Source organism: Catharus ustulatus, chromosome 2, assembly GCF_009819885.2.
Source record: "Catharus ustulatus isolate bCatUst1 chromosome 2, bCatUst1.pri.v2, whole genome shotgun sequence".
NCBI lineage: Eukaryota > Metazoa > Chordata > Aves > Passeriformes > Turdidae > Catharus > Catharus ustulatus.
Genome location: NC_046222.1, coordinates 110,307,611 through 110,321,457, shown reverse-complemented (window position 1 = coordinate 110,321,457; position 13,847 = coordinate 110,307,611). Strand labels below are relative to the sequence as shown.

General features: G+C 41.9%; 1 protein-coding gene across 3 annotated transcripts in view; it reads right to left on the bottom strand.

Annotated features, from left to right (window-relative positions):
* MBTPS2 (membrane bound transcription factor peptidase, site 2) overlaps positions 1 to 13,847 on the bottom strand; it is a 39,446-nt gene that overhangs the window by 6,534 nt on the left and 19,065 nt on the right. For 2 of the 3 annotated variants that reach the window (XM_033051914.1, XM_033051915.1), the window contains exons 8-10: positions 12,245 to 12,339; positions 9,842 to 10,037; positions 596 to 671 (exon numbers count right to left, since the gene is read on the bottom strand). In XM_033051914.1, the coding sequence (XP_032907805.1) occupies positions 596 to 671; positions 9,842 to 10,037; positions 12,245 to 12,339 (367 nt within the window). Of the gene's footprint in view, positions 1 to 595; positions 672 to 9,841; positions 10,038 to 12,244; positions 12,340 to 13,847 lie in introns of those variants that run through there. The other variant, XM_033051918.2, reaches the window with a different exon arrangement.

The window sequence follows — 13,847 nt, the reverse complement described above, 5'->3', positions numbered from 1 at the left end:
GAACTACACAGTTCAGTTATTCTATGGCCACACATAAACATTTCTTTCCAGGGTTAAGGGTTCCTAGATTGGCCACATTCAAGTCTACTAATATATATATGTATGTGTGTGTATATATATAATCTTGTTCATTAATAAGCAAGAGTTAACTGAATTATCCTGTTTCTTGAATAGCTATTTTCTTTTCTTTTGAAGAAAAAAATAAAAAACTCCAACCATATCCTCTTATTTAGTTCAGTATAATGACACAAAATAATAAAACTCTGACATTGCAAAGCCAGCAAGAACATCTCATTTTTCCTGACTTAAACTCAGGCTCACTTTGGCTTTCATGTCACATATGTTAAGGCTCACCCTCGAGTTAAAAAAGCACTCACCAAAAATATGCTTTTAAGCACAAGAAAGTGAGAGATTTCATTTTCAGCTTGGCACATGGACAACAATCAATGCAGAGATGGGATAAAGATGTCAAATCTATACAGAAATATTTCAGGGCATCCTGTCTAAAATGACATCCAACTGAAATTTTGGTAGGTCACTAAATTCTAAACAGTTCCCTCTTACCTTAAAAGAACAAACATACTTCAAAGGATACTTGCAAAATGTCTCTATCACCACAGGCAGATCAATACTTAGAAAGTTTTGTCGTGGCACAAAACTGCTGAGACTTACTGAAATGAAAATACACAAAGCATGAAAAGTCATTCCAGGGTTATAAGACTATGAATTTTAGATTACAATTTTGCAGAAAAATCACATGTGAAATGACCCTCTTCCAGGACAAATAATCAATGGGTTTTTTTACAAGAGTGCAGCTATTATATTTTTCTTAAACATGGCCACTATCCCAGTAAAGTCACTACACAAAGCACATTAGCATTTCAGTAAAACTAGATCTATAATACATATTTCAAGAGGCATCTTTAGTCATAGACTTCACGGTATGATTACAGTATTTTTCAAAGAAAAGAGATTATAGTTACCAGACTTTTTCAACATATGCAGTCCACATGCACACTGTGGGTGCACACGTGTATATTCTCTGAAGGTCAGAAAAAATTTCTCTTGCAGTACCTGCAGAAGATCCCCTTAACTTGAGGCTGAGCTCATGGTGTACAGGAGGGAGGGAGATGGGGAGCAGAATTCTGGAATCCCTCCAAGAATGCAAAGGCTATGAGGGGATGTACAGCTGCATCACACAATACCAGTTAGCCAGTACATAAGTAGCTTGTCTTCTGTGTTCAGATGATAAGTGATGTCAAGATATAACCTGGTGCAACTCAAAAACCTGGGAGGTGAGACTTGGCATCCTTAAAAACAGTGACTGGAAAACTGCAGTGTCAAGGACCACGTGATCCTGAATACTTTATTATTGTACACACTGTTCTTTGAAGGTGGACATGAACCTTCAGTAGACTGCATGTCAAATGTTTCACAGAGATTCTCCAAGGCAAGTGCAGTAGTTTGAGACCTGCCAGAAGGCACTTTGTTAGTACAGGAATGTTCCATCTGGGTAGCATTCTGGGTCTGCCAGCACCAGGGACTGTTTGAGAGCCATTCTCTGACAGCTGCAAGAAAGATGCTTTTCCTACTAAAAGGAAGGTACAGCAGGGTGATATCTCCAGAAGGAAGAGGTTAGGGTAAATTAATGCAGAATAAGAAAAACATCTTGAGGATAAACTTGCATAGTACCACCAATGCTCTCTTTGAAGAACAACTTTAGATGTGAGTGCCCAGCCACAATGGCCTGAATTTTCCCCACCTATGTGGAGAACACTTACAGCCATAAGAAATACATAACTCCACAGAGATATTTGAAGGCAAGAGTTCAAATCCCACTCAATACAAGCATCCCTCGGGAAAGGAACAGCTTAGTTTAACCCACCCTTGGAGAAATTTTAACCAGGCTAAGAGAACATTTGGAACATAACGTATCAAAAGTGCTGCTAAGTATATCTTACTTAAGAGTGAGATCAGATTTCTTCAGGTTCAATAAAGAATTCAAGGACACACCAACAAAGGCAAGGGAGAGTAGTTCTAAAGGTACATAGGGTAGAGAACTGGTCCATTCAGTCACATAAAGACATTTTCTTCTGTTAATAGGTGCCCTTCTGGTACGTCCAGCTAGCAAACACACCATGGGCTGGAAAGATAAGGACAGCAAGGAGAACCAAAAAAAGAATGGGTTTGGTATGGCAACAAGCAGAGAACTTTTCAGTATCAAAACTGCAAGTGTGCTTGAAAGTCACGTTTTTGCTTAAAGCTTAAGACTGACCTTTGATTTAGGGGAGCTGAGAAAAAAATAAATCTGTTGGACAACTGAGTGAAAGACACAACAGAAATCCTGGATACTACCCAGCTCAGAAAGTCAGAGCAATCCAAGTCAATCACAGAATGATTTGGGTAGAAACATCATCTTGTTTCAACCTTCCTGGCAGTCAGGAACATCTACCAGACCAGATTGCTCAAAACCCCACCCAGCCTTGCCTTGAACACTACCAGGGATGGGGCATAGATCATTTCTATAGGCAACATGTTTCAGTGCCTCACCATGTTTAGTGAATCACTACTTCATTGTTTACAATCTCTTTCTAGAAGAAAGCCTGTAGGATAAGCCACTGTTTATCAGAGATACAACTGGGAAGTTCTCTGAAACATTCTATGTGTTTGTCTAGTAGTTTTTAGTACCAAAAGCCCTAAAGATAAAAGAATTTTTCCTTTTACCTACTCTACGCACAGAATTACTCAACTAAATGCAATATTTTATTAAAATACTGTTTTAGACTTATTTTAAAAATTACATTGGTTAAGCAAGTAGACACTACAGCCTTCTGCAGCTTTATACAGGGGCTTGCCCCAGTGCAGGTGCAGGACTGTACTTGGTCTTACTGAACCTCATGAGGGTTCTTTTCAAGCTTGTTCAGCTTGTTGTTGGCTTCCCATCCTTCTGGTGTGCCAACCACACCACTGAGCTTGGCACTGTCTGCAAACCTGTAGAAGGTGTTCTTGATCCTGCCCTATGGGATGCTCTCCTCTGCTTTGGAGGCAGTTTCCCAGGAGCACCCTGAGCTCCATCCTCACACAGCCCCACACTGGCCACCTGCTCATTCCAGGGCCATGAGGTCACACAGCCCCACGGTGCTGCCGCAGCTCTCCATGGGCACCCTGAGAGCCATCCCCACACAGCCCTGCCCTGGCTGCACGGGGCCATGAGGTCACAGAGCCCCATGGTACTGCACTGGCCATAACAACCAACTGCCTAGCCCCCATCCCTGACTGCAGCAGCAGCAGCAGTGTGGTGGAAGGGGGACCATGGCCCTTGTCCACCATCTTTTCCTCTCCTTCCTCATCCTCCTGATGGTCCCGTATCCCGGGACTGCCAACTATGTTCCACAGAAATCAAAGGAAGCAGGTAAGCTGCCAGCAGTGGCCCAGCCTTCCATGGGTTAGTGGGGTCTTCTCACCAGTGTTTCTTCCTCCAGTGCTTTAGTGAGGGTTTCCTCTGTGTGAGCGCTCTCCTGTTAAGAGAGTCCCAAGGGTCCATCTGCCCTCCAGGGGTGTTGCACATTGTGTTTGAAGAGTGTTGAGCTGCCAGGTCCCTGGTCTCCCGCTGCAGCTCTGGCAATCCATTGACATTTGGCTCCCACGTTGTTACCTGACCCCCATCCAGTGCTTCCTTACACAAATAGAAGATCCCAACACACAATGGAAACATTTCTCTGTGCTTGCCTCTAGTTGACTCCCTAGCAGATTCTCTGGCAGCCTGGAAAAAAGATGGTTTGGAGCCCTTGGGCAGGCATGGAGCATGTAAGTTCTCAATGTCTCTTCCTTTGAAAGAATAATTATCACTAATGTATCAATAGCTTATTAATGAGCAATTTTCTTTAAGATGCTGAGGCCAAAGGCTTGAGGAAATCTTCAGTCTTCAAGCATATGCGGAATCCTGCAGGTAAGTTAGTTGGAGGAAAGTACATTTAAACTTCCTTCCATGTGAAATGCAAGTTGTTCATTCCAAGGCTGATGCCAGCCACTGGCATGGCCAGGTAATTGCTGTCCTATGGTGAGCATCAGGCACTTTCCCCAGTGCCTACTCTTGCATGTCACATCAGCAACCAACCTGAAAGCATGGTAGCTTCAAGACATCTGGATCCCATTGCAGAGACGATGGAAAACAGGACTCTTGCACAAACATAGCTCCCCCTGCAGCTTCATCCCAGAGCTTGCCTTGAGTACCTAGATGGCCAAAGCACAAAAGTAGCCCCGAGCAGGATCGCTCTCATGAGCTGAGGTCCACATTAGTGTTCCGACTCGCATATTGGGCAGGGAAGCTGGAGGGAATCTCCCCATCCTCCATGCCTGAGCCATGCTGAGGCTTTACCTGTCTCTACTTTTTGGCAGTGCTGTCTAAGACTGAAGAAAAACAGAATAAGAAAGCTGGTGAATCTCCTCAAAGAGATCCAAAGCACTCAGGTACTGAGCAGTCCTGCTGGGGTCCCTTATGGGGAGACACATCTTGAAACCTGGATGTGGCTGCAAGGAGTGCCCCTGCTGGAGAAAAGCCAGACAGGGAGAATAAAGCTCAAATGACTCCTGTGAGGGCCTGACTCCATCCCCTTGGGGTGTGGGAGCTGGCCCAGAGAGGGATAGTTGCAGGTGGAACTTCCTGGTGAGTTTTTGTCAAAGGAATGACTGGTCAAGCAGTAGTGCTCCCCACTGTGCTCTCCACCTGATCATTTGAGTTCTGTTCAGAGTGACAACCTTCCTCAAAAGGGTAGGAGTATGCCAGGGCCAGCACTGGGGGGAAAACAGTGAATATTCTGGTGATATCAAACATGCTGCAGGTTTACCAGTGGTAAACACTTTGAATTGCTCTGCAGAAATGGCTGGAGAAACAACCAAAACCCCTCCTAAAGCCCAGGAGCACATTGAAACTATCTTCTGTCGTGGAACAGGCTGTATGATAGGCATACTGATAGCCCTGGTTGCCCTGCCAGCTACGATAGTGATGTGTGCTCTTGCAATCTGCTGGTGGTGTCAGAGAAAACGGTGAGTCAATGTTCCCCCCCACAGCTCCTGCTTCCTGCAAAGGCAGCTCACAGCCACAAAGCATTTTCAGTCAGGCTGCTGCTATGCAGCAGCAAGTTAGTGGTTGATTGAAAGACTCTGCTGAGGCTTCTGCAGCTGTCAGCAGCTTTAACTGGCCTCTTATCTTCTGGGTCTTCTCTTGGGGAGCCTACTTGGACTGGAGCCAGCATTTGCTCAAACTGAGCATGCCTGGACAGGAGTAGCTTGCATGAGTGACAGGCAGAGGGAAAACAAAGTCAGGATGAAAAAGAGTGGAGGGTGGTATTGCTCTACAGAGCAAGAGATGCATTGGCACCTGCTGCTGACTAGTGAGGCTGGAGGAATCCCCCTACTTGGTGGTGCCTCTGCCAAGGTGCGCCAGCAGCTCCACTCACAGTAGTGAGCCCTGCCAGCTCTGGGCCCTGCTGTAGAGGAGAGTCCCTGTGTCTCATCTGCAGCTTAGCCACCTCCTCTCTCCACAGGCGTCTCTCTGGAGACCAGCAGGAACGCGCCGCCCTGATCACACGCACAGACAGCCAGAGCAGTTTACCTGAACCTGCCCTGCCACTGCAGTAGCCCTAAGAGACTCACACATCTGATCCCCAAGCTGTCCCTCTTCGCCTGCCCCTCCTCAGCTGCCCTTCAGCAGCTGTGGGAACTACCCAGCCCCAGTCACAAACCTGCTGGCCCAGTCCTCTGGCCAAAGCTGAAGGTGGGCCTGCCAGGGTAGGGGTTGGACTGACAGAAACACAACCGACAGCTTCAGGGATTGGCTTTTTTTCTGAATAAAAGGGACAGTCTTCACACAAGTATTTGCATAGTATCAGAATATCCAGAGTTGGAAGGGACTCACAAGGATCATCAAGCCCGACTCCTGGCCCTGCACAGGGCATCCCCAAGAATCACACCATGTGCTGACAGCATTGTCCAAATGTTGCCTGAAATCTGTCAAGCTTGGTGTCGTGACCACTTCCCTGAGGAGCTGTTCCAGTGCCCAACCAACCTCTGGGTGAAGAACCTTTTCCTGATATCTGATCAAAACCTCTCCTGGCACAGTTTCAGGCCATTTTCTGAGATCCTGTCACTGTCCTGTCAATGCCTGCCCCTCCACTTCCCTTTGTGAGGTTGTAGACCACGTTGAGGTTTCCTCCAGGCTGAGAAAGCCAAGTGAACTCAGCTGCTTCTCAAATGGTTTCCCGTCTAGACCCTTCATCATCTTTGTAGGCTTCCTCTGGACACTCTCTAATGGCTTTATATCTTTCTTATATTGTGGTGCCCAAAGCTGCCCCCAGCACTCGAGATGAGGCCACCCTAGTGCAGAGCAGAGCAGAGCAGAGCACGACAATCCCCTCCCCTGCCCAGCTTGCCATGCTTCCCCTGATGCCCCCTAGGACACAGGTGGCCCTCCTGGCTGCCAGGGCATTGCTGGCTCATGTTCAACTTACCGTTCACTAAGACACTCAGATGTCTTTCTGCAGGGCTGCTCTCCAGCCTGGCATTACCCAGTTTGCCTGTATGTACAGGTTAAGTGATACCCAAAGCAAACAACTTATCAAGTTGAAGGTTGGTATCAGAACATCTCACCAAAACTCCCATTCATGAGCCAAAATGGCTGAGATAGCCAGTGTATTCAAAGGTTTCAAAAGACACACACTGCAAAACACTGTAGTTACAAAGCTTGACTGCCTCCTGACAAACACCTAATGGCCACTACCAAGTCACCATCCTGAACCTGAAATTATGCCTACACTGAGAACGGATAATTGATCTTCATCCCTCTTTGTTACAATAAACTGTTGTCACTGACAGCCGCTAGACATGGATCTAAACTCCAAACCTTGCTGCTGAAGCAAGCTCCAAACACAGAAACTCTTCAGGAAGTTGCTGGACTGAGGTCTAGAGACTGTAACATGAAGCAATGAATTTTGTAGTTGTAATGGATCAAATCTAATGGTAGTAGGCGAGTCCTCTGAAGAATAACAAAAGAATTACAGAAATAATGCTCTACAGGCTTGTCCATAAAGACACTGCTGGGAAGAGGTGGACAGCAATGAGCCCGGGTGAGAGAAAACAGTCATTGTTTTCCCACTCTAATTAAACAATTCTTTGACCTGGAAATAACATTTCTTTTGTTGCCCAAGGCTAGATGGTGTTGGCAAATATTGAGAAGAATTCATAACAGACACAATTTTAATTGGAAGTGACTTGGAGACTAGGTTGACCAATGAGTTTTTCAAAACTTCTTTATGGGGGAAAGGACATGTATGCCACAGAGGAGACAGACAGCATGGCATGAGGTATTTCTGTGTGGTCTCCTGAAGAACTGTATGTGTAAGCCTTTAAACCTGGTTTAAAAGCAATGAAGGACCATCCTCAGCTATAAGGGTAAACAAGCATCGAAATACTGAGAGAACAGGGTGTTCCAGAAAGACCTTAATCAAGGATTATGGCTGCTGCTGCTCATAAAAGTGCCCGAAGTTAGGAAGTGCCTTATTTTTAGAAGACTCAGATATAACAGAAGTAGGAGACTGGTCAAACTTGAGGAAATGGTCTTCTAGGTAAGCTCCATCTTCTTTTCAAGAAGAAAATCTTACAGTTTTTGATCTGTGATGGGTAAGAATAACATTGAGGGACATGATGTGAATTCCTGATACAAATCTTAGACACCAGATTCTTCCCAATCAACAAGGGCCAGAGAAGGGAACAAAAATGTTGCACTACTAGAAACGACATGATACATAATAAAGAAGAAATACTGCAAATTTGAATGGCAGGACTGACAGGGCCCACCATTTCAACCCTACAAATCCATTGTCCAATAAAGGAAGGGACTCTAGAATATATCTAGCCTGCAATAAGAAGAGTTTAAAAGACTTAATACCATATGTAGTGAACCAACAGTATGAATTTATATTGGATAATATTAGATACTTTTTACAGAAAGAATGCTAACTAAAAGCATTACTCAATGTGTCTGTCCCAAACAATATGCACTCCTAATCATCCTTCTCTTCTAGTTTTAGCCAAATCTCTATCATTGTAAGTTCATTTAGGATTATAATTCTTTAAAGTTTTGCTATTTAAAAAAAAAACCCAAAAACCACACCAAACCTTTGGCCCTAGCCAGTCCTGAACAGTGCAATGCTAAGTCTGAAATACTTACAAGTTGTTTCATTGGAATACATTAAATTCTATCATGGTACCGCAGACTGCCTGCTACCCAAGCCAGGATCCTATCATTTAAGGTTTAGTGTTTTTCCAAAGGGAACGTGAGAACACAGATTGCATTTGCAGCAAAGCTGGTAATAAAATAAAATTCTAGCTTTCAAACTAATACATTCAGTGCACAGTTCCAAGGTTAAATCACTTTAAAATTCTGCTCCTACATGTGCATGCAAATAGTATTTTCACAAAGTAACTTCTTTAAGAAGAACTACCTTTTTAAATAACAGTAACATGCTTTCCTGACTTTTGCAAGACTGGTAGGTTCAATTCTTCTGCAGAATTACCACAGTGGGAAACATCAACAAAAATTCCATTGCTCCAATGTATTAAAAAGAGACCAATATCAACTGTTCTTCAATACCAATAGTTTGTATTGTTAAAGACCAAGAAAAGGAATTCTGAATAATTATAAAACTCTATTCTTAAAATATATTGCTGTGTTTGAAATAAATATCATCAGATATAGTAGTGTGTGTTGGTAACACACAAGTAAAAAATGTTTTCCTCTTAAATGGCATGAAGCTGGAAGCAACAAATGAAGGGATTATATTTTGGGCTTAAATGAGAGTATGTTGTAAAAAGTTGAAATAAATAACTCCTCAGAATATCAAACTACCAGTACGGAAAAGTAAAGTCTGATAGATTAACTAAAAATATGGTATCCAAGAATATTAATGGATTTACATCACCAGATTCATCACTGTTTCTAAAGCTTTTTTGTACCTAATTCCAGTGCTCATTCCAAAAAGTACAATGCCTTCCTAAGGAGATACTTCCAAGGTGTTTGAGGCAAAATCACCCTGAGAGTTTCAGCTGCCTGTAAAGAACAGATACCTTCCTCACAGGAAGGAATAGTAATTTAACACTTCAAACTTCTTAAAGCCCATCTGCAGTTAATTTTCACCATGCCACTCAAGCTATCAAGTAGGATGTGGATGAATTTGTTCAATTCTTTCCATACTCACTTCAGGAGCAGAATTACTTTTTATTTATATAAGATGCCCAAAGGAGAGTCACAGTGAACTTCCAAGTAAGGAAGTTACTTAATTTAAGGCAGTCTAATGAAAAAATAAATCAGGAAAAAACTATGTTGTGATAACACCTGTGGCTCAGTAGTTATGGGAATCTGTCACAGATACTTAGATATTAGGTGTGATGTAAGCAGTCACACTAGTATTCCAGGCAAGGTGCTGGAGCAAGGTGCTCTAGAGATTTTACAACAGCATTTTGAGACATTTATGTGCTAGGAAAATGCAGGTACCTGGTTCCTATGACTAACCTGAATAAGATCTGTTCTAGAAATAGCCCTTTTCTGAAAAAAAAACAACCACCTCATATCACATATGGTTTCTATTACCTTCTAAACTGATTGCACTCTGAACATTTCATTTTTGGCCTGAGTAGTCCATGTCTCTCCACTGGCTGTAACAAGAAATGGATTCTGCTTAAAACAAATAAACTAAGAAGCACTCCGAGACCTTGTTTAAGCAGGCAGGCAAAGGAAACCATATTAGAGATTGTTTTTGCTAAACTTTCAATAAAAAATACCAACCTGTGTACTGAAGATGCATGGGGTGTCCTACATAGAGCATGTCAATATGGGGTGGATGCTTTACCCTGATTAGCCTCGTTTGGTTCTCCAAAGAAGGAGTCACACAAAAGCTTGGAACAAAGTCCTTATGGCAGTCCATGTTGGTTCGACAAACTTTGCTGGCTTCAATAACTTTTCGTGCTGGCAGACAGGCATACTGCAAATGGATTAAAATCATTATGAAAGGTAAAGGTTTGAGCCAGCAGATCAAAATAAAAGGAAAAAAATACCTTTTTAAGCAAAGAAATGCCTCCCTGATATAAGCTCACGAACAGCTAAAATCTGATTTTTCCCCCTAGTTTTTTATTGTCAAATCCTGATGAATCTCCACCTGATGCATATTCAGCCTGACATTCCATACTTTGTAGTGTGGAAGAGAGGGTATGCACACATACCAAAATAAAAGCAAATTATTTCTGAAAAGTACATACATGCACCACAAAAAATCACAGCATATAAACATAGGTCAGTGATTTCTGTACCAATATCCTAATGACTAATCTGTTCAAGTTGAAGTTTTAGCAAATAAACCAACAAACCCACCAGGTATGTGGTAGCTAAGAAACCATTCTCAATTAAGATGAACATGGGGCTCAATGCACTGCTGTGCCCCAACCCCTGTCTATAACACTCTTTCACTCTCTGACAAACCAGATCTTTCTTGCTCCCCAAAGGCCAAAGATAGTACAGCAAAAGGGAACAGGAAATCAGTTTTCCCCTTCACGTTTTTCATAAAATCTCAGTGACACTTTTCCTTTTGTTCTAAATCAGAAGCAAGGAATCCTAATCTGCTGTTTGTCTTAGGAGGAAAAACAAAAGTAATCTCTACCTTCTCAGCCTGATCGTGGCACTCCCCACAGATGCATTAGTGTCACCACTAACCTTCATACAAATTCCTTCTATTTTAATGAGGGAGAGGACACACTTTACACACTTTCAAAAACAGCTGCATAGCACTGCAAAAACCATTTAAAGAAACTGTTCAAAAACTCACATCCAGTCTAAGGACACTTGAAAGTCACAACGTCTCAAGCTTCCTGATGCTTTTATTTATTCCCTGTTCATAAGTAGCAGCTACAAGCTACAAATGCTCAGGCTCATTGGGATAGGGATTTATCAAATCTTGCTGCCACTGCCATATTCCAAATGAACAACTGAAATGTGTTCAACTCTTAAGTGGTTTAATACCACAAAAAACACCCTGAAGTGGGAAGTTTATTACTGTAGAAACTGTAAACATAGCAGATTTGGAACAAATTTATTTGACTTTCTTCAGGTATTTATCACTAGAGTCAGAACAATAACAAACTGGTATGTGCAGAAAAGTTTGCATAGTTGACTCTTGTCTCTTTTGCTTGTAAAGAACCAACAGAAATATTCCATCACTGTCAGTATGGAACTCATATTTTAACAAACTGATGCATTTTCAAAGAATCATAGAACAGTTTGGGTTGGAAGTGACCTTCAAGATATCTCATTCAAACCCCAGTCATGGGCAGGGACACCTTCCCCTAGACCAGGTTGCTCAGAGCTCCATCCAGCCTGGCCTTGAACACTTCCAGGGATGAGGCATCCAAAGCTTCTCTGGGTAAACTGTGCCTCACCACTGTCACAGTAAAGAATTTCTTCCTAATGTCTAATCTAAACCTACCCTCTTTCAGTTTAAAGCTGTTCCCCTTGTCCTATCCCTACATGCCCCTGTGAAAAGTGTCTCCAGCTTTCCTGTAGCCCCTTTAGGCACTGGAATGTTACTAAACCCTTTTATAAGGGACTAAGTCAAAATCCTATTGAGAAATTTTGTTTCTACATGACAAGAAAATCGACATAACGAAAACAGATTCAAGAATGGGCCCTTATTTTGAGAAACTGCACAATCTCTAGCACCTTCTTCTGAATGTTTTTATTTAGATTTAGGGAGCAGCACTCCCAGCTTCAGACAAAATAACTGGACAAACAGCCCAGGGCTTTGCTTTCCCTGTAGTGCTCACTATCTTTAAAGACTGAAACACCAAAATAAGCAATTTTGACTTCTTCTCAAAAGTTGTTTGTTCTCACCAGTATTGTGTATCCAGAATACTGAAAATGACTGAGGTGTCTTTCTGCCTAAAGGAATGAGGTGTCTACAATTTTTTATGATTCTTCCAGAGAACCCCTGTTTGATTATGGGAAAAAATCATAACTGAAAAATCATAATATTTTGTGGCTTTTTAAGCTGTAATGGGGAGAATATTGTATATGCACACCTTTATTACAAAGTATATTCTTAAACACTTGAGTATGCTGCACAGCTGTCAGTAAATATTACTAATTTAATATAAAAAATTTTAGATTTACCAAAGAGAATTAGCAATTCAAGTAACTTACCAGATGGTTGTCCAACTTATTGCTGTATGAAAAGCAAATGTCTGTGAGGCTGTTGTTACTACAACATTCAACTGTGCCATCAAGTCTTCTGTAGACTAAAGAACATAGGCATAGAGTAAATAATATTATTTGCTGAAAAAAAATTAGTCTCTGAATGAAGTAAATCAATCATCCTGCAACCTTCCAGAATTACAGTAATCCACACAGCCTAGCTGAGGCTCACCTAAGATAAAAGCTTCACCACCAATACATGTGAATGTCACATTATTTCAGTCACGTCACACACTGATTTCTTCACCTTAATAAATCTCCTTGAGATGCTGGGGATCTACCACTGCAAGGTTTTGAGCATTAAAGCTGCAAAACACTTTTATATCTATTGTCCCTAACTTGCATCAATGATTGGCATATAAATTTTTAGCTACTACTGTACTGATTTCACTGGCTGGCTATGGAAACGGCCAAGACCTAAAACATACTTTTTAAATCATGAAAGCCTTCCAAGCCTTGAAGGCTGCAGCAGTGAATAAATTATATTCTAAACCATGATTTAACTAGTCTGGTAAAGAACCTTTGTACATATGGTCTTCAAATTAATTAAGCCTAACTTCTTGTCCAACAACAGCTTAAACACACACAGAGGCAGAAGAACGGCCATGGTAAGGATCTGTATCACAGCAACTGCAGTCCCTTCCTCAGGCAGATCAAGCCTGTGAAGCTGGTTGCTGATTTATCACTGCATAACCTGCAATCCACTGACATGGAGCTTTGTGCCTGGGGCTTACAGGTGCAAGCATTGTAGCGTACAAACCTCTTTTCAAGTACCCTGAGGCTAAGAAACCACATATATTTTTGAATAGCAAATGACCATGAAATTAGTTTCCTTATAAACTACATTGAAAACACCTTTTTTTTTTAATTTCAAGAAGATCCTTAGGGTATTGTTTTTTCTCTAGCTCCAATACTCAGTTCACTCTCCATTTGTTTTATGTTCAACTAGATGGAGTCCGTTTGCAATATACATTTTTATCAATACTCTGTATTTATGTCAAGTTGTGAACTGTCAAGATTTTGACAAATGACAGCTGCTGGAGACCAAACAGAATTCATTTAATTTCAGAGGAATATTTCTCACTGCTGGAGGTTTATGACTCCAAAAATGCAGACAGACTGGTCTGATTAGAAGGCAGCAGTGGGGACAATGGGCTGCTAACACAATACAGCAACCAGGACTGGAAGCAATATTGAGTCTCCAGCATTAAGCCTCTAGTATTTCAATCTAAATATGACTGGTTCATCCACAGAATATGCAGTTTTATTATCCATGACTCCAAAATTCACTTCAGACAACAGCAGAATCTGAGGATATATATATCTACAACATCTGAGAATTGGTTCTTGCCGTCCCTGCCCAGCTGAAAGCATGGGCCAAAGTTGCACTCCTCTTCAGAGGCATAATCCAAATTGTAAGACCTCTAAAAGCAGGTTCTTACCCATACTTCACTAGTTTCCAGTTTAAATATTTATCCCAATACCAGTTATAAGATCACTTTCTTTACGTACTAAAAAAACCCCAAAACTTTCTCAACCTCACAGAAGCAGT